The following is a 26,295-nucleotide window of genomic DNA, read 5'->3' on the forward strand; positions in this document are numbered from 1 at the left end:
TTTAGTGATATTGAAAGTTAGTCATAACAAATATAGTTAATTTTATTGTTGCACAATGTTGTATGAATCCAGCTGAATTCTTGGTCCTTGCATCAGTTTAGTTTTGTTTTAAACATTATTTGCACATAAAAATCAGTTAATTTTGTTTACTGATGATTTTCATCAGCTTTGATCTCTGAATACAACTATTATCAAAATAACATATCCACATTTAAAGTCATGTTAAAAATAATTGTATTTATTGCTTGAGCTCTTGTACATTTTCAAGGCTGTTATTCCTAAAACAGTTAATATTTAAAATGTAATAACACATGCATCTAGATCTAAATATAGAAATGGGTTTACAAATAAATGGAAAAAACTGAAAACAGCAGATCAAGCAACATCTTTCAGAGGAAAATAGAGCTATCATTTCAAGCTGATAACCTCTCATCAGTACTGTCACTCTTTCAAATAATTATTTCAGTTAAAAATTACAATAATTGCTTCATTGTCAAACTTATATTTTCCAAAGTCCAAAAACATAATCTAATCTTGCTCCTCGTTCACTGTGATAATTTTAAATGAATGTTAGTTCCATTGAAATATTTCATATTTAAATGATGCGTTAAATCATCTGTTATTCATTACACATTAAAATGAATCCCTCTTACATTGGAATATAGGATGGTCCATCCTATTTCTAATGCAGGTATAAAACATTTTGAGAATTTCCTTAACCTGACTCACCATTTTGTGGCCTCTTTTGGCCCTTCTAATTTGTTTGAGTTCTTTCTTCCTTTCTTTGATTTCCTCAAATACCCTGTCTGCTTCCATCCTCTTAAATCTGCATGTGCTTCCTTTTTCCTTTTGATCAAATTTATGACCTCTTTAGTCATCCACGGTTCCCTTATTTTGCCACCCTTATCCCTCCTCCTCCTCACTGGTTGGGGAAGTTAAAGTCATCCACTAAGACAACTCTGCCTTGGCATCTTTTGGTAATCTGTCTACACATCTGTACCTCTATCTCCTGTTGCATATGACATTATTAATTTTATCCACCCTGACACGAGGATAGTTTAACTTTGAGTGATAATTAGTTTGAATTTAGCTTCATGTTGAATCATTCAGTGGTGCAATGTAGACTAGAACAGCATTGTCCACTTATACTCGTTGATTTTAGCTGTAACATTACATTTGAGAGCAAATGCAGCAAATTGGAGGCCTTATAAGGTAGTAAACCTGTAAACTAGAAAGAAAACAATCTGCCAAGATTAATGAACAACATAATTATCTAATGTATTTCTGCACTTGTATTGTTACAGCTTCCTCTGCAAAAATGGGACTTGTTGAAACGAAATTGGCAATTATTCCTGGTGCAGGTATGGTGTTCTATTTTATTGTTAGCTCTTAATGTTGGGGCTTTTTTTCCTAATGTACCACCCTCACCATTCAAATCTGCTGCCCTTTTTCTCAAAAGTTTCATACCTAACCCATTTGTACCTTTTCATGTACACTTCATTTCAATTTTCTGAGTCTTTTGAAATGGCCGTAGATAAAGTTTTAGATAACTGGAAGACAACAAATATAGTACCTTTATTTAAGGAAGGCAGCAAAGATAAGCCAGGTAATTACAGATTGGTTTGTCTAACATCATTAATCGGGAAATTATTTGAAAAAGTTCTGAGGGACCTGATTTAACCTGCATTTGGAGAAGCAGGAATCAATCAAAGAAAGTCAGCATGGCTTTATTAGGGGGATTTCCCAATGAAGTTATTAATAGACAATAGATAATAGACAATAGGTGCAGGAGTAGGCCATTCGGCCCTTCGAGCCAGCACCGCCATTCAATGTGATCATGGCTGATCATCCACAATCAGTACCCCATTCCTGCCTTCTCCCCATATCTCCTGACTCCGCTATCTTTAAGAGGAGTATGTCAATGAGAAAGGTGCAACGAGAACGGCCTGCCCCTTTCCATAATTGTTTAAAGCTAATACAGCTGATGTTACTGGTCCAAAATGACTCACCCACTGGCACTTCAGTCAGTTGCCCTGCACAATTCCCTCAGAGTAGATTAATCTTTGCCCTCTCCATTGTACAGTAAGATATCAGTCCTGAACCTCTCCTATACCCTAAAATATCCTAGTTGCACGTACCTACCCACGCCCTGTGTTAATCTGTTGTTGGGGCTCCAGCATTGAAATAAGTGCAATTTAATCCAAGTCATTCCTCACTCCTTGTCATGCTCCTATCTATTGTGACTATAGAGGTTGCAATTATTGACCTGTACAGATGTCCAGATGCTCACTTGTCTCCCTACTGCATTGTATCCCAACCCCCCGTCAATCTACTTTAAACCCTCCCGAGTAGCACGTGCAAACCTGCCTGCCAGTATATTTGTCCCCCTCCCTTTTAGTTGCAACCCATCCTTGTTCAGGTCACCTCTGTTCCAGAAGAGATTCCAAAGGTCTAAAATTCTGTATCATAGCCCACTGTACCAACTCCTCAGCCACGGATTCACCTGTGCTATCTTCCTTATCCTACCCTCAGTAGCACAACCTTGCATCCAAAATCTGTATCCATTCTTCCTGCAATTCCGCTCTGAGTCCCTCAAGCAGGTTTCCGGTCTTATAATCATAATAAAATGACTATTATCAAAGTCATAACTGACTATTTTTTGCAAACATACTCCCATCTTTTGTTCTATAGTCTTCTATTAAATTGTGGACAGCGATTACATCATAGTTGCTGACTTGAGCAAGTCACCATTGTGCTGACTTGCCTATTGTCAGGTTTACTCAAATATCTTATTGATGCCATTTCTCTCTCATCTTTAAAAGCTACTCTGATACACAAGGCAATGTAAGATGAATTGTAGTATTATCCCAGAAAGTATTACAGAATGTTAAATGTCAAGCACAAAGGGGGACAATCATACCCATCTGACCTTTCTATTTGCATCTCAAGTCATATTCTGCTTTGATTTTTTCCAACAACACTATCCTCCTGGGCTCCAAGTATTTATCTTCTACTGGAAATTGAGATTTAAAAATTAATCATTCAAAATAAGAAAGTTGTCGGATGTGAATGCATTTAAAAGTATTTTGAGCATGTATAATTATAATTAATGTAAACTTCAGGAGCACAATGGAGTCTTACAGTGCCCTCCATAATGTTTTGGACAAAGACCCTTCATTTATTTATTTGCCTCTGTCTGCCTGAATTTGAGATTTGTAATAGAACAAAAATCACATGTGGTTGAAGTGCACATTGTCAGATTTTAATAAAGATCTTTTATACATTTTGGTTTCACCATGTAGAAATTACAGCAGTGTTTATACATAGTCCCCCCATTTCAGGGCACCATAATGTTTGGGACACAGCAATGTCATGTAGATGAAAGTAGTCATGTTTAGTATTTTGTTGCATATCCTTTGCATGCAATGAATGCTTGAAATCTGCGATTCATGGACATCACCAGTTGCTGGGTGATGCTCTGCAAGGCCTGTACTGCAGCCAACTTTAGCTTGTGGTTGATTTGGGGGCTAGTCCCCTTCAGTTTTCTCTTAAGCATATAAAAGTCAAGCTCAATTGGATTCAGATCGGGTGATTGACTTGACCACTCCTTTGTTGCTTAAGCAGTATGTTTGGGACCATTGTCTTGTTATAGAATGAACTGCCTGCCAATGAGTTTTGAGGCATTTGTTTGAACTTGTGCAGATAGGATGTGTCTATATACTTCAGAATTCATTCTGCTACTACCATCAGCAGTTGTATCATCAATGAAGATGTGAGCCAGTACCTTCAGCAGCCATACATGCCCAGGCAATAACACCCCACCATCGTGTTTCACAGATGAGGTGGTACACTTTGGATCTTGGGCAGTTCCTTCTCTCCTTCATACTTTGCTCTTGCCATCATTCTGATAAAAGTTAATCTTCATCTCATCTGCCCTCAAGCCCTTTATCCAGAACTGTGGTTGCTCTTTTAAGTACTTCTTGGCAAACTGTAACCTGGCCATCCTATTTTTGTGGCTAACCAGTGGTTTGCATCTTGCAGTGCAGCCTCTGTATTTCTGTTCATGAAGTCTTCTGTGGACAGTGGTCATTGACAAATCCACACCTGACTCCTGAAGAGTGTTGCTGATCTGTCGGACAGCTGTTTGTTTGTTTTTTTCCTTATTATAGAGAGAATTCATCAGCTGTGGAGGTCTTCCTTGGCCTGCCAGACCCTTTGCGATTAGTAAGCTCACTAGTGCTCTCTTTCTTCTTAATGATGTTCCAAACAGTTGATTTTGGTAAGCCTAAGGTTTGGCTGATGTCTCTAACAGTTTTATTCTTGTTTCTCAGTCTTATAATGGCTTCTTTGAATCATTGGCACAACTCTGGTCCTCGTGTTGATAAACAGCAATAACAGTTTCCAAAGATGATGGAAAGACTGGAGGGAAGACTAGGTGCTGAGAGCTCTCTTATACCTGTATTAAGGAGGCATTAATCACACCTGAGCAATTACAAACGCCTGTGAAGCCATGTGTCCCAAACATTATTGTGCCCTGAAATAGGGGCCTATGTAGAAACACAGCTGTAATTTCTATATGGTGAAACCAAAATGTATAAAAATGGCCTTTACTAAAATCTGACAATATGCACTTTAACCACATATGATTTGTTCTATTACAAATCTCAAATTGTGGAGTACAGAGGCAAATAAATAAATGATGAGTCTTTGTCCCAAACATTATGGAGGACACTGAATGTGGCTCTTTAACAACAAAATAAGGCTGTAGTCTTAAATTAATGGATATAAATTATGACATTTCAAGGCTATATTGCCAGGATATAGGCATCATGGATTCTAAGCATTAACTGTTCGTTTACATTTTGGAAAAAAACAGATAATTAATTTGGAACAACCTAGAAGATTTGTGGGCAAATTATGCTTCACAAGGTTTACTAATTTTCTCTTAAGAAAACACGGATAAGTAGTGAGTTTACCGTCATTTAGATGTTATTTAAGAGGGTTGTTACAAAAATTAGGATAGGAGGTAATTTGATTCCTTATGAGGTTGTGAAATTGATTTACTTGCCAGCTTTTTTCAGCCCTGGGATACTGAAGTATTTGTGGATTTCTCCATGGATCATATGCATATTTTCAATGCAACTCGACATTTGACAAGTTGAAATACGTGTTATGTACATTCTGGGGGAAATGCATTGTTGGTATTTAACAATGTCAACCCTTGTTCAAGAAGAAGGCTGCCCTATGGTATGAAGGGCAACTTTGTGCTCCGTCCTTGCTTGCTCTAAGCAAAGCTTCAGAATTAAATTGCAGTCAGCACCTTCCCTTCAAAAGGTGGGCTCAGTTGGTTTTAGCTAACTTCAGCTGATGCCAAAACTCCACCCTGTAGAAATATGCTAATAAATTAGAACTGATTATCTTGACCATGCAGTCATCAGAATATTTGCAACTAACTGTCAAACTGGCCAGTTTATCTTGATTACAGCACACATTTTCCATCATTATACAAATTATCTTGTTTAAACACCCAGGTATGTAGAAATTAGTATGTAGAATATTTTAGTCTAGCAGGCTATTGAAAATGTACAATGAAATAATTCAAAGATAATTAGATGTGTACAGAGTAAGAGAAAGAATGAACTGCAAGTTATTTTTAAACTCAATGCATAAATAGCTAGGTATATATATGGGTGTAATTAATATTAGATTAAATGTACCACAATGACGAACTTGGTGTTTATTTCAAATTGCACCCTTAATTAGACATCATGTTGCTTGTAACATGAGCAAATGTGCTTCCTATACTGAGTAGTCTTTTATCTGATGAGACAGAAACATAGAAACGTAGAAAATAGGTGCAGGAGGAGGCCATTCGGCCCTTTGAGCCAGCACCGCCATTCATTGTGATCATGGCTGATCGCCCCCTATCAATAACCCATGCCTGCCTTCTCCCCATATCCCTTGACTTCAATAGCCCCTAGAGCTCTATCTAACTCTCTCATAAATCCATCCAGTGACTTGGCCTCCACTGCCCTCTGTGGCAGGGAATTCCATAAATTCACAACTCTCTGGGTGAAAACGTTTTTTCTCACCTCAGTTTTAAATGACCTCCCCTTTACTCTAAGTGTGGCCCCTGGTTCTGGACTCGCCCAACATTGGGAACATTTTCCTTGCATTTAGCTTGTCCAGTCCTTTTATAATTTTATATGTTTCTATAAGATCCCCCCTCAGACACTGTATTCTTTACTTTTATCCCAAAGGAGTATGTTTTTTGTTCAATTTTGATTTTGTTAATTATTAGTTGGATGTTTAGGGAAGAGTTTCACAAATCAGGAATTCCTCTCCCAAACCTATTTATACAGCAAATTCTGAATTCCTGAACTATTTAGGCCGTGCTTTATAGGTTGTACTGTTGAACGTTGTATTTAACGATCGTTAGGATTTGGGAAAGTTCAAATTACTCATTTATTTCCAAAGTTTGTTTTGGGAGAGTGATGCTGACTCTCACACTTGATCTGTCTGCTATAAATCGAGGGCTGTTGGCACCAGGTTTTGGAGAAGCAAACAAAGTTGATGTTTCAGGTTCATGAGTCTTTAGCTCTGAAGATTATCTGCACCTTTGGCATAAGTGAGCTCTACACCATTGTGTGTCTGCCCTGGAACAAGAATCTTTAAGAATTTGATCTATCAGATTGCTGGCAACATTTGCCATTTATCTCACGGCTGGAATTATGCTTTATCAGCTGAGAGAAAACTTGGTTGCAATTGCATTTATAGAGACTTACACATATTTTACGGATTGCAAATTCTTTGAATTTTTAAATATATTGTTACACTTAAAATATGAATATATTAAGAGTTTGAACTTAAAATTGCACAGGCAATGAGCTACCGGGATATATTATAAACGGCACTTGAAATTATACTTGCTATTGTTATACACACTAGAGTTGGGCACAGTCTAGTGTCATGAAGCAATTTGAGCAGCACTTTCAAATCCTGCTTTGATCACAGATGCCTGTACGCCACTAAATTTGATAGCCCTCAAAAAAGAAAAAGGGTCGTATACTTAGCATGCACATTGTTTTTGATGGAGCACACAGAGTAACTTTGTATGGCATGCATTCAGTGCCACCCACTTTGGTCATTCTCTGCACACTTCAGCGATGGACCCAGTGAGTGGCTTGCCTAAAGTACTTTAAAATGAATTTGATGCAGTTTTGTGGTATTATGGCTGCGGCTGATCTTGATGTAGCGTGTTACAGCTGGAGTCAATCTAGGATACTCTAAAAAATGGTGTAATGTGGAAAAAAATAGGTTTATGGTTTATGTTTTGAAGGATAAAGAAAGAGAAATTATTTGTTTGCCATGCCAAGGGATCCTCCAAAAAAACTCTGCAAAGGTAATGTAAAGGCAAGCTGTGCTAGACAATACCGCATGCTGTACTCAAAAGCATCTGGATTCAATATTATAAAAACTTAAATGATTTCACACCGACAGTTAAAGTCACTTAACTGTTGTTGAAATGCCACATTCAATTGACTGCCCAGTTGAGCCCCAGACATTGTTCAGCACACCTTTCATCCATCTCTTGTAATCAGGGCTCACATTTAGTTCAGTTTAGTTCATTGTGACGCTAACCAATCAGCGAAAAGACTATACATGATTACAATCGACCCATCCACAGTGTACAGATACACGATAAAGGGAATAATGTTTCATGCAAGATAAAGTCCAGTAAAGTCCGATTAAAGATTGTACAAGGGTCTACAATGAAGTAGATAGGAGCTCGGGATCACTCTCTAGTTGATAGGATGGTTTAGTTGCTTGATGACAGCTGGGAAGAAACTGTCCCTGAATCTGGAGGTGTGCGTTTTCATACTTCTGTACCTCTTACCTGAGAGGGAGAAGAGGGAATGACGGGTGAGACTCGTCTTTGATAATGCTGGTGGCCTTGCTGAGGTAGCGTGATGTGTAAATGGAGTTCATGGGAGATTGATTTGTGTCATGTCCACAATTCTCTGCAAATTGTCTAAAATGCATTTAACATTCATAAATTCATTTAACCTTTGCTCACTAAGCCCTGCTGCAAGATCCATGCATGTATCACACAGTTTGCACACATACTCCCATATTTATCTATGAAGGACACAACACTCAAATACATTGCACAACCTTCACTCTCTCTCAATGATGATGACTAGAGCAGTCATTACTAAGAGAGTTGTCAGTGCTTAGATGACGCTATGTTTGTATCTAATTGTCCTTCAGTCATTCTATTTGCTCCTAACTCTATGACCTCTTCTGATCTATAGTCTGTAAATTGTGTAAAAACACACATGTACTTTCTCCATATCCTCCCATTCTCCATAAAGCTCAGTTCAAATGATGATACCCCACAATTTAGCAGTTAGCACAGAGATAAACACTGGCAGGTGTCAAATCTTTGTGAAGGTGAGGTCCCTCATGAAATCAGCTGTGATGGACTCGGATGAAGACTTTGAGGCAGTCTGCAGATTAATTTAAATGACACACTGAAATGTCATGAGGTTTGGCAGGCCTGGCAGGAAGTTTAACATAGGTATTCTATAGCCCAATAGCATCTCATCTTAGAGTTTTGCACATAACTTGAATTCCATCCTTTCCACCTTAAAAGTGTTGAGCAAATCCAAATGCAAACGCAAAATGCAAGCCTAATTATGATATGATATTTGATGGCTGATTTCCCACCTTCCATTGAAGTTCAGGATTTAAACATTTCAAGCAAAAAACAGTCTATGTTTTGGGACTGTTGGGGTTTTAACTAAACTGTTTCCATTAGTACTCTGGAAACCAGTGTGAAAAGGGGCTTGCAGTATCTCATAGCAATTTGGTAATATGATATCCAGTGATTTACAAGGATTACCCCAGGAATGTGGCAATGAATTTTGTCAGTACAAATGTATCCTCAGACAGCACAATTAAATCAGTAATCCCATCCCTCCTATGTTAAGTGTTTTTGCTGTTATGTGCCAGCAAAGCAACGTAGATTGCTACCCTACTAGCTTGGGTTTATTTGCAATTTGTTTGAGCATCCTCTATAATCTTCTATAGTTCTGTCTGCTGAAAATAGGCAACCTTTGTTATATTATTGTCCCCAAAGGCCATGGAAGTGGATTATTTCAATATTTTAAAAACCGAAGTAAAGAAATAGTTGCTAAAGAAGGGGGTGAAAGGTTACCACAGATGGGTGGGAATGTGGAGTTACAATCAGTTACCCGTGGTCTTACAATATATCAGAAGGCTTAAAGCCAAGTGGCCTGGTCCTAGTTCATATGTAGACACAAAGGACTGCGGAAGCTGGTTTACAAAGTTTATATGTTCCAAGTTCACTTGTTCCACTAGCAATGCTCAAGATTCCGATGTATCACACAAAACATGCACAATGCACATGTAGAAGGGTAACATGCATTTGGTACTGATCTATAATTTTGACCTGAGATATTTACTTTTTGTTTGCTTTCATTTTTACATGGTGGCCAAGTGAATGCTTTAACTTTCCTCTGCACTCTGGTCCTCGGAACAGGCTTTGGCAGGTAAAGGTTAAGTTTGTGTAATTGTATCTTGAAATTTAGTTCAAGTGAACTTGTCAAATCTAGTGACTTTTAAAATTATATCCTTGTAGAGTTGAACTTTTTAGTTGTAGTTACCAGTTTCACTTGAGGTGGTAAACAAGTACCCCAGGGTTGGTGGTGGTGGGGGAGAGAGAGGGGGGTGGAGAAGGTGCTCTGTATTTCTAATTAGGAAGACTGTTATTAAAGAATTCCTTAAAATATTTTAAATTGGGATGAAGTGAAATCAGTGGATTTATTTAGTGCTGTTTTGAAATTCAAGAAGGATCTCCAAAACCATGGTTGTACCCGGTGATTCTCAGAGTGCAGATTTTGGTAATCAAGGTGCATGGGACAGTCACATTAGCTTTCAGCATGATCACCGTCAATGGGACCTCATCATCAGTCACATCATCCCGTTGGTCCATATGTGAAAAAAGATATGGACAATAATGGCCGTGAAAACTAACTCGGTACAGGATACTGAGTTGGATGATCAGCCATGATCATATTGAATGGCGGTGCAGGCTCGAAGGGCTGAATGGCCTACTCCTGCACCTATATTCTATGTTTCTATGTTTCTAACTCGGGTTGTGGTAATGATGATGATGATGATACCACAGAAGGCAGTGGAGGCCAATTCATTGGATTTATTCAAGATAGAGTGAGATATAGCTCTTAGGGCTAATGGAATCTAAGGATATGGGGAAAAAGCCATGATCATATTGAATGGAGGTGCTTCTCCAGCACCTATTTTCTATGTCCCTGCCATTTTCCACTTTCTGTAGAGAACACACCCCCATAACTCGTTAGCTCACTCATTCCACGCAAACCGACTCCTACGAATATACATTCCTCTGCAACTACAGGAATTGTAACACCCATCACTGTACCACCTCCTGCATCATCCCGAGACCCCAGCAGCTGTTCTTGGTGAGACAGAGGTTCACTTGCACCTCTTCAAAAATCGTCTTCTGCAGTCGGTGGGCTCTATTTGGCACCTTTTACATTGGCGAGACCTGAGCATAGAGTAGGCGACTTTTTCGCCAAACACTTGCGCTCAGTCCACTTGCCTGTTCTCCCAATTGCTAACTTTTAAATTTGATTCCTATTCTCACACCACTCCCACTGTCCTGAGCCTCCTCCATTGCCAGATTGAGGCCACATGCAAACTTGAGAAACAGCACCCTCATATTCGCCTTGGGTAGCTTCCAACGCAATGTTAAAAACATTGAATTCACCAGTTCTAAGTAACACATTCTCCTTCCCCTTTTCTCTTTGCTGTGCCTTCCACCACCCGCACCCATTTCTCCCACTATCCTGCCCGTCTTTCCCCCTCCCATTAGCTCCTTACACTATATCCCTCCCTCTCCCCTTACATTTCATTCTTCTTCTCCTCTCCTTATTTTGCACCCCTTTGTCTTGTTTTCGTCTCCAGCCTTCATCCACCCATCTGCCAATTACCCCTCACCTGTATCGATCAGTCAATTGCCAGATCCTGTCTCACCTCTTTTCCAGCTTTCTTCCTCCACTACAATCGGTCTGAAGAAAGGTCCCAAACCAAAACATTGCCTATCCGCAACAAAAAATGTATTTTCCACATGCTGCCTGACTGATTGTGCTACTCCAGCATTTTGTTTTATGCTAGAATCCAGCATCTGCAATTCCTTGTTTTTGCATGGTCACAACTCTTGCACCTAATATTTTGACTGATGATGACAAGCATGCAAAATGTCTTGTCACCACCCAGTCTACTTATGTCATCACTTTCAGGGAACTATATTTCTATTTCACTCTGTTCTGCAACATTCTCCAGGGCTCTGTCACCTATTGTGGACGTCCTTCCCTCGTTTGACTTCCAAAAATGCAACAACTTGAACTTGCCTGCATTAAACTCCATATCCATTCCTCAGCCTACTCTCCCAGTTGGTGTACATCCTGTTGTAATCTTAGATAAACTTCTTCAATGTCTACCACACCACCAATTTTGGTGTCATTCACAAAGTTACTAATCATGTCACTTTTATTCTCATCCAAATGACGAACAACAAGGGACCCAGCACGATCCCTTTGGTACACCACTGGTCATTGGCCTCCAATCTGAAAAACAATACTCGCTACAACTAGCAATGTTACAGAATTTTGAGATTTAAAAAATCAAGTCTGCAATTTATCCCATCAGATAAAGCATAACAATAAGTTTAATTTGACACCTAATTCACTTTCATATCTCAAGTAATATAAAAGTTATGGCCATTTTCATACTCAGAAATTAGCATCTTGTTCCCTATTGATTTTCTATGGACATAACAAAAAAGCTGTGATCGTGGACAGTCAAAAGCCCATAACCTTCTTAAAAATTAAGAGAACTGAATGAAATTTTCAGTTATCATAGATTGAAGCATTCTGAAACAAATATAAAATAATCTTACTTGGATGACCTGAAATTAAAGCATATAATTAGTTAGTTACCCAATTGTAGCTAATTTCAAACTTCAATTACCATATCTAAACATCTATCCATTTCTTAATAAATGATTAACATTTTTAAATAGCCCAAGTGTCCAAATAATATTCACAAATAATTCACAATAAAACATGATTTTTAAATCTCATTTACATCAATTTATAGGCCAAATGGAAGGAATTTAGTGTTCATTTGCTGTAAGTTAAAGTCAATTTAAATCGGCTTTCTAGTGGGTTCCTGTGAACGCGCTGGTTTAGAACGTTCACATTGCACTGGATTTGTGCCCTCAAGTGCCCAGAAAAATACTGCGGGATATAAAGAGCCCAAAATGAACTACTCGCTATAGAAAACTTTAAATACAGGGTTATTTACAAGCCCCATTTAATGTAAAAATAAGGTACATACCTTTAATTGTTTGCTTTATAAAACCCTGGGGCTGCGAGAGGTTGCGGAGTGAGAGAGTGATTTTTAAACTACTATAAATATTATACAAGGCCATAAAAACTAATAATACCTTTTGCGACGGGGTCTTTCAGCGATTTTCCGTTACTGATTTACTAGGCTGAACATTTTCGATTGGAACAGCCTAGCCAAAATCGCGGACACGGGGTAGGGCAGATGCTCAGCCACGATTCAGGTAGGTTTTGTAACATACCTACTACAACCCTCTGACTCAGCAAGCTAATTTTGTATTAATTTGGGGGTATCTCACTCTGGATCCCTTGTGGCCTGACCATCCACACTAGCCTACCATACAGATCTTGTCAAAGGCCTTGCTAAAGTCTATGTAGACATTGTCTACCTCTCTACACTAATCAATCCTCTTTGTGACCTCAATCAAAAACTTTGAGATACTATTTCCCATGTACAAAGTCATGTTGACTATCCCTTATCAGTTACGTGCGGCTCCATCTTGAACCTCATGGCATTTGCCTGCGCCTCCATCTTGTACCTCATGGACTTGCCTGTGTCTCCATCTTGTACCACATGGCATCCAGTTCGTTCTCTACCTCCCAGTTTGGACCTAACCCGGACTATAGATACCAACTGGCTATCTGCCGCCATACATGGCAGTTCTCCTTTCATGCTGTGCGATCTACTCTGGCTGCAATGCGCCGGCACCAGCAGGACCTAGCTTTGACTCTCCCGAAACAGCGGGCCTCACTCGCTCAGACCTGCAACGAACCACAACTCTACTTCATTCAAGGGCAGATCCATGTCTTCAATAATCGATTCCTGGCCCACTTGGACCTTAAACTTGCCCACCTCCAAGCTGCTCCTGCCACCGAAATTGGCCCGCGCCGCTTGCCCGAACACCACCAGGCCGAGTCTCGCAACCCCATCTTCGGCACGAGGAGCAGCGCCAGCACCAGTACTCACCACCTCCCGGACCGACCTCAGGCCCGGACCACCAAAGACGCCACCGTTGCCGACCTCCACGTGGATGCTGCTGCCGACCTTCACCCACCCACCGATGACGTCGATCCTCGCTACCCCACCTGTAACTCTTTCTATCGCCGCCTCACTGATAATGCCGACCCTCGCTACCTCCTTGATTCCTCCGACTATCACCACCGATCTTCTCCGCCTCACCTCGTCGCCTCACCGGGACCGCCTCACCGAGCCTGCCCAACCTCGCCACCGCACCGGGACTATCTCATCTCGCCGCCTCACCGGGCTCGCCGAACCTCGCCGCCTCAACGGCCATCCGCTGACCGGAACCTCCGACGCTTCGCATGCTGACCCGGACTCCACTCCCCGCGGGCCTCCACTATCGACTCCACCGACCCTCGCCACACCACCGCTCCCCAGCAGGCCGCAGCCATCACCTTACCTGAGTCCTAGACTCAGCATCGGGCCTGAAGTCTCCACGCTGCAGACTCTGACATCACAGGGTCTAACTCCGCTGGGTCCTAGTGCTCGTCCCCCTAACACAGGGAACCTCAGTGGTTATTCCACTGGGTCTTCCCCTTCCCCCACAAACCATATGACTGACCCCAGCTCCTCCCCACACACACTATAGTCCTCATACCCCCCTCTTCCCTGACCACCATCCATCCCCCTACCAGACATCACCTCAGCGTCCGTCCACTCACCTGCTTTCCTCCGGCCCCAACCCCCATTCTTGCCGTGTGTTCACCATCCACCCTGACCGCCTCCTCTCGGATACCGAATGGTCTGTCCTCAGCAGAGACCTCAGCTTTGTTTCCCCCGTCCCTACCTCAATGAGTTCCGCGCCCGCCACGATGTGGAGCTCTTCTTCCGTTGCCTCTACGAGTCTGAGGCCACACACCAACTCTCAGCCACCTCCTCCTACTTATCCTTGGACCATGACCCCACAGACGAGCACCAGGCCATGATCTCTAATAATATCACTGACCATCACTTCCGGCGCCCTGCCCTCCCTAGCCTCCAACCTCATCGTTCCCCAGCCCCGCACAGCCCAATTTTACCTTCTCCCCAAAATCCACAAATCTGACTGTCCTGGCAGACCCATTGTTTCTGCCTGTTCATGTCCGACCAAACTTATTTCCACATACCTCGACTCCATCCTATCCCCCCTTGTTAAATCCCTCTCTACCTATGTTCGAGACACCTCACACACTCTTCGTCTACTCCATGACTTCCGTTTTCCAGGCCCCCATTCCCTCATCTTCACCATGGATGTCCAGTCACTACACCTCCATCCCCCACCAGGAGGGTCTTAAAGCCCTCCGTTTCTTCCTCGACCACAGAACCAACCAATCCCCGTCTACTGATACTCTCCTCCGCCTAGCGGAGCTGGTCCTTACCCTTAACAAATTTTTGTTTGACTCTTCCAATTTCCTCCAAATACAAGGCGTAGCAATTGGCACGCGCACGGACCCAAGCTATGCCTGCTTCTTTGTAGGGTACGTCGAACCATCTTTGTTCGAGGCGTACCATGGCCCTATCCCCGAACTCTACCTCCGCTACATCGACGACTGCATTGGTGCTACCTCCTGCACCCAGAACACACAACTCACTGACTTCATCCATTTCACCACTAACTTCCATCCGGCACTCAAATACACCTGGACCATTTCTGACATTTCCCTACCATTTCTAGACCTCAGTATATCCATCGCAGGTGATAAACTACATCCACTATAAACCCACTGACTCCCATGGCTATCTGGACTACACTTCTTCCCACCTTGCTTCCTGTAAGGACTCCATCCCCTATTCCCAATTCCTCTGTCCACGCGGCATCTGCACCCAGAATGAGGTGTTCTACGCCAGAGCATCAGAGAAGTCCTCAATCTTTAGGGAACGGGGATTCCCCTCTTCTACTATAGATGAGGCTCTCACCAGGGTCTCTTCTATACCCCATAACTCTGTCCGTACTCCGCACCCCCCCCCCCATTCGTAACAAGGGCAGAATCCCCCTCATCCTCGCCCTACCAGCCGTCACATACAACAGATAATCCTCCTACATTTTCGCCACCTCCAACGGGATTCCACCACTGGCCACATCTTCCCATCTCCTCTCCTGTCTGCTTTCCACAGAGACCGCTCCCTCCTTAACATCTGATCAATTTGTCTCTTCCCACCCAAACCACCCCCTCTCCTGGCACTTTCCCTTGCACCCTCGTCGCTTTACCTCACTCCTTGATTCTATTCAAGGACCCAAGCAGTCTTTCCAGGTACGGAAGAGGTTCACCTGTATCTCCTCCAAACTCATCTGATTGCATTGGCTGCTCTAGGTGTCAACTGCTCTACATTGGTGAGACCAAGCGTAGGCTTGGCGATCGCTTCGCCCAACACCTCTGTTCGGTTCGCAATAACCAACCTAATCTCCCGGTGGCTCAGCACTTCAACTCCCCCTTCCATTCCGAATACGACCTTTCTGTCCTGGGCCTCCTCCATGGCCAGAGTGAGGCCCACCGTAAATTGGAGGAGCAGCACTTCATATTTCGCTTGGGCAGTTTACACCCCAGCGGTATGAACATTGACTTCTCCAATTTCAGGTAGTCCCTGCTTTCTCCTCCCCTTCCCAGCTCTCCCTCAGCCCACTGTCTCCACCTCTTCCTTTCTTCTTCTTGCCCCCCCACCCTCACATCAGTCTGAAGAAGGGTCTCGACCCGAAACGTCGCCTATTTCCTTCGCTCCATAGATGCTGCCTCACCCGCTGAGTTTCTCCAACATTTTTGTCTACCTTTGATTTTCCAGCATCTGCAGTTCTTTCTTAAACATCCCTTATCAGTTCATGCCTTTCCAAATGCAGATAGATCCTGTGTCTCTGAATCCCCTCCCGAATCTTTCCCATCACTGATTTTAAGCTCACTAGCCTATAGTTCCGTGCCTTTTCTTTGCAGACCTTCTTGAGTAAAGGTACATTAGCCACCCTCCATTCTTCCGGAACCTCACCAGTGGCGAACGATAATACTAATATCTCTGCCAGGGCCCAACAATGTATTTCCTGGTTTATTCACTGTTTTCATAGATAATTTTTTTCATTAAATCTAACAAGATTTATAAACTTAATCAGCTTTGCTCGAATATGTATAGTGTAATGGTCATGGATATACTGTCTTCCTTTAAATAAATGTTAATAAATAGATAAATAAATAGTCTGAAGATGGGTCTGGATCCAAAACGTTACCCATTTCTTCTCTCAAGAGATGCTGCCTGTCCTGCTGAGTTACTCCAGCATTTTGTGTCTTTCTTCTTTTAATAAATAGATATTACTCTGAGAATGGCAAAACTGGTCAGGGTATGAAATCCCAACAAAATTGCCTAATAAATAAAATATAGTAGATGCTATCAAATGGAACTGATTAATGTTAGGCCGCATTTTACATAAAATATTTGAGTTTTCATTTGTTAACCAGCTTGGATGTTTTCTACATATGTATCTTTATTAGATGAATTAGCCCCATTTGTTTTGTTCATGAAATTTATGAGATGCAGTTCCTTTGTTGATTTGCAAATTTTTAACTTTCAATTCCTTTGTGTATCATAATATTGCATTGTATAGCAAGGGAGGGTCGTAATGCAAAAGGGTTTAATAATAAAACTGAAAAGAAGAATAGGTACATTTTACAGGTGTCAAACCTAAATTATACCACACAGGGTACTATGTAACATTTTGGTCTCCACACGGTGAAGGGATTTGGGACACTGGAGAGGGTCGAGAAAAGAATGACGTGAAAATATTAGAGTGTGCACATCAGGAAAGGTGAACGGACCCTTATGAAGAAACAAAGAAATATTAGGACCTATTATTAAACACAGTTGTTAATAGTGATTCTAAAATAGTTGTTTAATAGAGGTCTTCAACATTATGAAGTCATAATAGCAATTATCCAGAAAGATTGTACCCACGTGAAAAAGAACATAACTAGAAACCTCCAATATATAATCAAGTAATCTAATTGTGAATTCAGAGAAAACAAAGATTACTGAGGATACAGTATTCTCTACCGCAGGGAATGGTGGATGCAAACTATATAGATGAATTTTATGGGAGGTTGGATAAGCATGAAGGAGACGGGAATAGAAGATTTAGTTTAGTTTAGTTTAGTTTAGAGATACAGTGCAAAAACAGGCCCTCCGGCCCACCGTGTCCGCGCAGAGCAGCAAACCCTGCACATGAACACTATCCTACACACACCAGCGACAATTTACACACACATCAAGCCAATTAACCTACCTACCTGTACGTATTTGGATTGCGGGAGGAAACTGAAGATCTCGGAAAAAACCGAAGCGGTCACGGGGAGAACATACAAACTCGGTACAGACTGCACCAGTCATTGGGATTAAACTGTAGGCGCTGTAAGGCAGCAACTCTACCGCTGCGCCACCACGGCACCCACTTTTGGATATTTAGATAAAGGATCTTGGGAGGAAGATTGTGCAGAGCATAAACAGAGGCAAGACCTATCTGGGCGAATGGTCAGTTGCTATACCATATAATGGCATTGATGGTACTATGTAAATGCCCAGATGCAGAAATACAGTGCCTTCCATAATGTTTGGGACAAAGACCCATCATTTATTTATTTGCCTCTGTACTCCACAATTTGCGATTTGTAATAGACAAAAAATCACATGTGATTAAAGTGCACACTGTCATATTTTAATAATGGATATTTTTATACATTTTGGTTTCACCATGTAGAAATTACATCTGTATTTCTACATAGTCCCCCCATTTCAGGGCACCATAATGTTTGGGACACATGGCTTCAGAGGCGTTTGTAAATAAAAGTAGTCATGTTTAGTATTTTGCTGCATATCCTTTGCATGCAATGACTGCTTGAAGCCTGTGATTCATGGACATCGCCAGTTGCTGGGTATCTTCTCTGGTGATGCTCTGTCAGGCCTGTTTGCAGTCATCTTTAGCTTATGCTTGTTTTGGGGGCTGGTCCCCTTCAGCATATAAAAGGCAGGCTCAATTAGGTTCAGATCGGGTGATTGACTTGGTCACTCAAGAATTGACCATTTTTTAGCTTGGAAAATCTCCTTTGTTGCTTTAACAGTATGTTTGGGATCATTGCCTTGCTGTAGAATGAACCGCCAGACAATATTTTGAGACATTTGTTTGAACAAGCAGATAGGATGCGTCTATGCACTTCAGAACTAATTATGCAACTACCAGTTGTATCATCAATGAAGATAAGTGAGCCAGTACCTTCAGCAGCTATACATGCCCACGCCATAACACCCCTACCACCGTGTTTCACAGATGAGGTGGTATGCTTATGATCTTGGGCAGTGTGGAAGAAAAATTAATATCCTTCCTTACTTAATTTTGATTGGAATTGAACGAGGTAACAAAATGGTGTTTTGGATGTGACAATTGGCTTCTCTCCCTTGACCAGGTGCAGAAGAGATAAGTGGGAGTCGGCAAAGTAAGATTAGACGTATTACCTCTTGTCTGGGAATGTGTTGAAGGGTGGATGGTGAATGTAAACATGAAATAGTAGAGGAGATAGCAAAGCTTGTTTTCCCTTCTGTGAGGAGTTACGGTAGTTCACCCGGGCCCCCTACCGATAGTACTTCTTGGCAAACTGTAATCTGGCCATCCTATCTATGCGGCTAACCAGTGGTTTGCATCTTGCAGTGTCACCTCTGAGTTTCTGTTCATGAAGTCTTCTGCGGACAGTGGTCATTTACAAATCCAAACCTGACTCCTGAAGAGTGTTTCTGATCTGTCCGACAGGTGTTTGGGGATTTTTCTTTATTATAGAGAGAGAACTCTTCTGCCATCAGCTGTGGAGGTGCTTCTTTTACTTTCATTGGCACAACTTTGATCCTCATGTTGATAAATAGCAATAAACGTTTTCAAAGATGATGGAAAGTCTGGAGGAAAGACTAGGTGCAGAGAGACCTGTGAAGCCATGTGTCCCAAACATTATGGTGCCCTGAAATGGGGGGGACTATGTATAAACACTGCTGTAAATTCTACATGGTGAAACTAAAAGGTATAAAAATGCCCTTTAATAAAATCTGACAATGTGCACTTTAATCACATGTGTTTTTTTTAATTACAAATCTCAAATTGTGGAGTACAGAGGCAAATAAATAAATGATGGGTCTTTGTCCCAATCATTATGGAGGGCACTGTACGGCATGTGTTTTGCAGTATTGCAGAAGCTGGTTGAAACAGTAGAAAATCTAGTTCTGCACAATGCTTAGAAAATAGACAAACGTTCAATGATTAGGAATCAGTTTGTAAAGTGCTGAATACAATGTTGGTTTGAAAGCACAAAAATACCACAGACATGCACAAATCTGCTGACATAGTAGAGTGCCCATTAATATCTGCAGCATTTACAAGCGTGTCTCCAAGTTTATGTAAAAATAATTTATCATTACATTTTCTTAAAATGAAAATAGTTGAAAGTGCATTCGTGGAAGCATTAAATTTAGCTAGAATTGGAGCAGTTCCAAAAATTTAGATTCTTTCACTAGATGAGATTATATCAAGGAAATAAAACATTGAATGTTTCTCCTTAAATTATGATTCTTCTCTCCTTACTATTCCAGCCTTTTCACCCCCACCCTTGTGAAGAAATATGGGTCGTTTTAAAATACAAAAAAATGGGTCAACAGATGTTTTTCTTGTCTGTGAATTTAGTAAAGTGATACTGAGTAAAGTAAAGAATCTTTCCACCATGTGTGATTCTGGTCAGTTAATTCTCCTAGTTCCCTTGAGGAATACCAGTCCACAGCATTTTCAGTGGTTGTAGAACTTATAAGTATGCTTTGAAGTCGATCAGCAACTGTTTCAAAAATAAATATCTATGTGGGCTACTGAGACAAGTTAATATTAACTCTAATGCTATTATCAATTCCCATTTATATCCTTCAATTTATATTTTAATTTTATTTTATATTTATTAAAATAATTGTTTCTCATGTTGGAGAATGGCATTTGCATGCTTAACTTCCAGGGTCATGATAAAAGAAAATTTAAAAAACTGCATGTGACAATTAAACACTTGACCAGACGAAATAAAACAAGGAAATTCTGGAAATATTTAAGGCAAGCCATGCCATAAAACGAGAGCAGGGATTATGATATGAAATTGTTAATCTTGTTATTGAGTTTAGAAGATTGTAAATGCTTACTTAAAAATTGATAGTAATGCCTTTATAGTGGAGTTTCATTGGAATAGCGTATTGGGCAAAAAACAAAGTTTGGATTCGGAGTGAGATTGGAAAAAATCAAGCTTAAATTGGAATATCCACTCCCTAATCACTCACAATGAGCACACCCCAGTCCTTGGCTGGTTCTTGTGCAAACAAGAGATCCAATAGTTATTCTTCCCCACCTCACTTATTCATTCCCTTTGATAAAAACACCATTTCAAATCATTCTATCTTCAGCTTACTATTTTAGTGAATCTCATCAATCAATCAAGCTGCAGCACTCAGTTATACTTATTTTCCTGAAGAATTAGTGACCAAATGCTGTTCATATGTGAATCCATTCTGTCGAAAGGAACAGGCACACACTGCACGCGGACCTTCTCTGCAGAAAGTCACTACCTTGTGCTGGACCTGGTTGGGATTCCTGTGGTGGAATTGGACGGTGAGATACTCTGGCTCTTCTCAGGATTTCATATTTAACCAGCACAGTAATGCTGAGCCTTGAACGGATATCAGGAAGATCAATTCGGACAAGGAAATTCCCCCGAAACCGTCTCTATTCATGAGCCTGTCCAAATGTCTTTTAAACATTTAAAAGTTTTGTAGATCTTTAAATGTTAAAAGAAATGTAGATCTTTAAATGTTAAAATTCCCCTCACTATCACTTTTTCTGGTTCTGATGCTATTTATTCCACCCAATCCGCCTTGCACTATGCAGGAGGAAATATGCGGCAGGTCAGACCGCATCCAATTCTGTTTGACCTGCTAATTATTTCTAGCATTTTCTGTTTTTATTTCAGATTTCCAGTGTCTGATTTTTTTTCTTCAGATTTTTCAAATACTAAAATAGTGTCTGAAATATAGGTCACTTGCTACTGCATCATTTCCAGTTTGTGGAAACTTATTGAACAAACAATGTTTAGAAATCATACTGTGATGTCAGCAAGACCTTATCATTTTCAGAAGCTGACTTGAATTAGTTTGAAATAAGTCAATTTGCTGACCTGATAAAAGTTGTCTGGCACAGAAAGGAGGGGGGGGGGGGGGGGGGGGGGGGGTCATCTTGAACGGTGTTCTTTTGAAAGAAATGAATTCATCAAGTAAATGTTATTATTATGACCCATTTTAAAAAACACTTTTATATCTTTTAACACGAGTTGGAGGACTTCATGGTTTTTGGAGCATTGGAGGGATGGAAGAATCTACACATTTAGGGAAGCTATGAAGAGTAGATACATTTGAACTTATTTTCAAATAAAAGGGAACTTTTACTCATAAAGAATTTTTTTTCTGACCATATTAAATGGTAGAAGTGGTTGTTACAATTAGTAGAAATTATTTATTATTAGAAACTGGCAATTTATTAAATTTCTAAGTCATTAGGTAACCAGAAAAAAATGTGTTTTTTTAAGACGTTCTATTTTGTATTTTTCAGACAAAGATCAGTTGTTTACCAAGAAGATAAATTAATTTGACAATATAGCAGTTAATTCAACTATTCTGAACAGCATTTACCAACAGATGGATCTTGGGGTCCAAGTCTAGAGCTCCCTGAAAGAAACAACACAAAGTAGATAGTGGCAAAGAAAACCTATTGAATTCTTGTCTTCAATGGTTGGGGCATTGGATATAAGAGTCAGGAAGTCATGCATTTTCAGAAGACTTTGGTTAGTCTCCCTTTGGAGACGTTTTGGACCCCCATTACAGGAAGGATGTGGAGGCTTTGGAGAGGATACAAAAAAGGATAACCAGAATACTGCCTGGATTAGAAAGTATTGGCAACAAGGAAAGATTGGACAACTTGAATTGATTCTCTTGAACAGTAGAAGTTGAGAAGAGAACCGACAGAAATATATAAAATTATGAGAGGCATAAGTAGGGTAGACAGTCAGAACCTTTTTCCCAGAGTGGAAATGTCAAAGACTAAAGGGATTAGTTTAGTTTAGTTTAGAGAAACAGCGTGGAAACAGGCCCTTCGGACCACCGAGTCTGTCGAGCATCGATCCCCGCATATTAACACTATCCTACACACACTAGGAACAATTTACGCTTATACCATGCCAATTAACCTACAAATCTGTACGTCTTTGGAGTGTGGGCGGAAACCAAAGTTCTCGTAGAAAACCCTTGCGGTGACGAGGAGAACATACAAACTCCATACAAACTTTCCACAAACACGGACTACAAACAAGTTTTTAAACAACTCTCTCACACTTTAATCAGATATCTTATGTCTTCCCTCACCTCACTGCAGCCATTTCTGCCAAAGTACTGTGGTTGCCAAGGGGAGAGATCGTTGAACATTGACCAATCCCAAGCGCAGCATTGAAAAACTCACTGTAAAATCTGCACACAGGTCATCTTTTTGCGCATGTATTAGTGCGCAAAATGTTTTTTCATAACATTCTTATTGCCAGACTTTGTGAAATTGGGGGGGATTGTCATTTGCTTGTGGGTGTCAGCAATGTAAGGCACTGTCAGCACTGTAAGGGAACTCAAGGTAAAGGTAAAGGAACCATTAGGAGGTAGCGACCACAACATGATAAGTTTTAATCTACAATATGAGAGGGAGAAGGTAAAATTGGATGTGTCGGTATTGTAGCTGAGAAAATGGGACTACAGAGGCATGATGGAGGAGCTGACCAAAGTTGACTGGAAAGGGACCCTAACAGGGGTGACGGTGGAACAGCAATGGCAGGAATTTCTGCGAATAATCTGGAAGATGCAGGATCTTTTCATTCCAAAGAGGAAGAAAGATTCTAGGGAGAGAAAGAAGCGATCATGGCTGACAAGGGAAGTCAAGGACAGTATAAAACTAAAAGTGAAGGCGTATAACATAGCAAAGATTAGTGGGCAACCAGAGGACTGGTAAGCTTTTAAAGAACAACAAAAGGTAACTAAATAGGCAATACGGGTAGAAAAGCTGAAATACGAAGGTAAGCTGGCCAATAACATAAAAGAGGATAGCAAGAGTTTATTCAGTTATATAAAGAGTAAGAAAGAGGCAGGAGTGGAAGTTGGGCTGCTGGAGAATGATGCAGGAGAAGTGATAATGGGGAATAAAGGCATGGCAGAGAAGTTGAATGACTTTTTTGCACCAATCATCACAGTGGAAGACACAAGCAATGCGCCTGAAATTCAAGAGAGTCATGGGGTTGGAAATTAATGGAGTGGCTATTACAAGGGAGAAGGTGCTTGGGAACTGCGCAGGTGCGGCTCATTTATCCTCATCCCCCAGCACTCCCTCCTCCTCTTCTTCACCCTCCCTCTTCATTCCCTAGAGAGGGAGGGGGAGTGGGGTGGAGACGAAGGGGGGTAGAGGGTGAGTAGAGAGGGTGGGAGTGAGGGTAGATAGGGAGGTGGTAGAGAGGGGGAGGGAGGGTAGAGAGGGTGGAGGCAAGAGAGGGAGTGTAGGCGTGGAAACCACCCTCACTTCCCCCTCTCTCTCAATCCCCCCACACTTCCTCCCCAGGATCTTTCCCCTCCCCTCCCCCAATCCTTCCTTCACCTCTCTTTCCCTCTCCTTTCCCCATCATCGCGAGGCCTCACCGCTGCGTTCTCGATATTTCCTTCACCGACCCGGTCTCAATGCCTCCTTGATAGCCACAAAAAATCCCAGCCGTGGCGTTGCAGGAAGAAGCCCTGGTCAGAAAAAGCAGAACGTTAATTTAAATGCGGCCCTCCCCCTGACATCACTAGAAGTTGATGGCAGCCTAATCCCCCTTTGCGATGTCACTCGAAGCGAGTTGAAGGAGGTTTGCCATTAAAGTTGACTTTCGCTATTTTAAAAACGCTGTAACTATTGAAATATAGCATGTAATGTGAAGTGGAGCAGTTTATTTTGTCGACGGGGTTAATGTGATTAATGATGTGTGAAAATTTCAGCGCTAGCGCGTGCCGTTTTGTTGAAGGTAGAAAGACACAGACGACACACACACGTATACATACATACAAGATTAGACTTTTAATAGTATAAAGATTATAAATGAGTACTTGGAAGTCCATGATAAAATAGGCCGATCAGCATGTCTTTGTGAAGGGGAGGGCTTGCTTGACAAATTTGCTGTAATTTTCAGGAAGCCTTTGATAAGGTGCCACATGTAAGCAGCTAAGGAAGATGAGAGCCCATGGAATCAAAGGGCAGATACTAGCATGGATAGCACGTTGGCTGGATGGCTGAAGACAAAGAGTGGCAAAAATGGGGCCTTTTTCTGGTTGGCTGCCAGTGACTAGCGGAGTTCTGTAGGTGTCCGTGCTGGGGCCGCTACTCTTCACGTTGTATATTAATGATTTGGGGATTAAAGGCTTTGTGGCCAAGTTTACAGATGATACGAAAATAGGTGGATGGGCAGGTAGTGGAGAGAAAGCAGGGATGGGGAGAGTGGGCAGAGAAGCGGCAGATGGTATAGATATAGTAAAGTGTACAGTGTTGCATTTTGTTAGTAGGAATAAAGGCGTAGACTATATTCTAAATTGGGAGAGAATCCAGAAATCGAAGGTTCAATGGAACTTGGGAGTGCTGATGCAGGATTCCCAAAGAGTTAATCTGCAAGTCGAATCAGTAGTAAAGAAAGCAAACTCAGTTCTAGCATTTATTTCAAGAGGGCATGTATACAAAAACAGGGATGCAATGTTGAGGCTCTATAAGGTGCTGGTAAGGCCACATTTGGAATATTGTGAGCAATTTTAGTCACCAGATCTGAGGAAGGATGTGCTGGCTCTGGAGAGGGTGCAGAGGAGGTTTATAAGAATGATCCCAGGAATGAGTAGGTTAACCTATGATGAGCATTTGTTGGCACTGGGCCTGTACTCGCTGGAGTTTAGAAGAATGAGGACCTCATTGAAACATATAGAATAGTGAAAGACTTGGATAGAGTGGATGTGGAGAGGATGTTTCCATTAGTGGGTGAGGACTGGGGTTCATGACTTCAGAATTAAAGGATGTTCTTATAGGAAGATGATTAGACATTTCTTTAGTCAGAGGGTGGTAAATCTGTGGAATTATTACCACAGAACGATGCAGAGGCCAAAAAAGTGGATATTTTTAAGGCAGATAGATTTTTGATTAGTACAGGTGTCAGAGGTTATGGGGAGAAGGCAGAAGAATGGGGTTAGGAGGGAGAGATAGATCAGCCATGTTTGAATGGCGGAGTAGACTTGATTGACAATAGACAATAGACAATAGGTGCAGGAGTAGACCATTTGGCCCTTCGAGCCAGCACTGCCATTTAATGTGATCATGGCTGATCATCCCCAATCTGTACCCTGTTCCTGCCTCCTCCCCATATCCCTCTATTTTCCTCTATTTTTAAGAGCCCTATCTAGCTCGCTCTTGAAAGCATCCAGAGAACCTGCCTCCACCGCCCTCTGAGGCAGAGAATTCCACAGACTCACCACTCTCTGTGAGAAAAAGTGTTTCCTCATCTCCGTTCTAAATGGCTCACTCCTTATTCTTAACTGTGGCCCCTGGTTCTGGACTCCCCCAACATCGGGAACATAGAAACATAGAAACATAGAAAATAGGTGCAGGAGTAGGCCATTTGGCCCTTCGAGCCTGCACCGCCATTCAATATGATCATGGCTGATCATCCAACTCAGTATCCCGTACCTACCTTC

The 26,295-nt window shown here is 41.4% G+C and overlaps 1 protein-coding gene across 1 annotated transcript in view; it reads left to right on the forward strand.

Annotated features, from left to right (window-relative positions):
• The window catches only part of auh (AU RNA binding protein/enoyl-CoA hydratase), a 212,380-nt gene that overhangs the window by 127,175 nt on the left and 58,910 nt on the right, over positions 1-26,295 (forward strand). Inside the window, exon 6 of the mRNA XM_055632868.1 lies at positions 1,305-1,361. Coding sequence (XP_055488843.1) covers positions 1,305-1,361 — 57 coding nt within the window. The remainder of the gene's footprint in view (positions 1-1,304; positions 1,362-26,295) is intronic.

This window comes from Leucoraja erinacea, chromosome 3 (genome assembly GCF_028641065.1).
Source record: "Leucoraja erinacea ecotype New England chromosome 3, Leri_hhj_1, whole genome shotgun sequence".
NCBI classification, from domain to species: Eukaryota; Metazoa; Chordata; class Chondrichthyes; order Rajiformes; family Rajidae; genus Leucoraja; species Leucoraja erinaceus.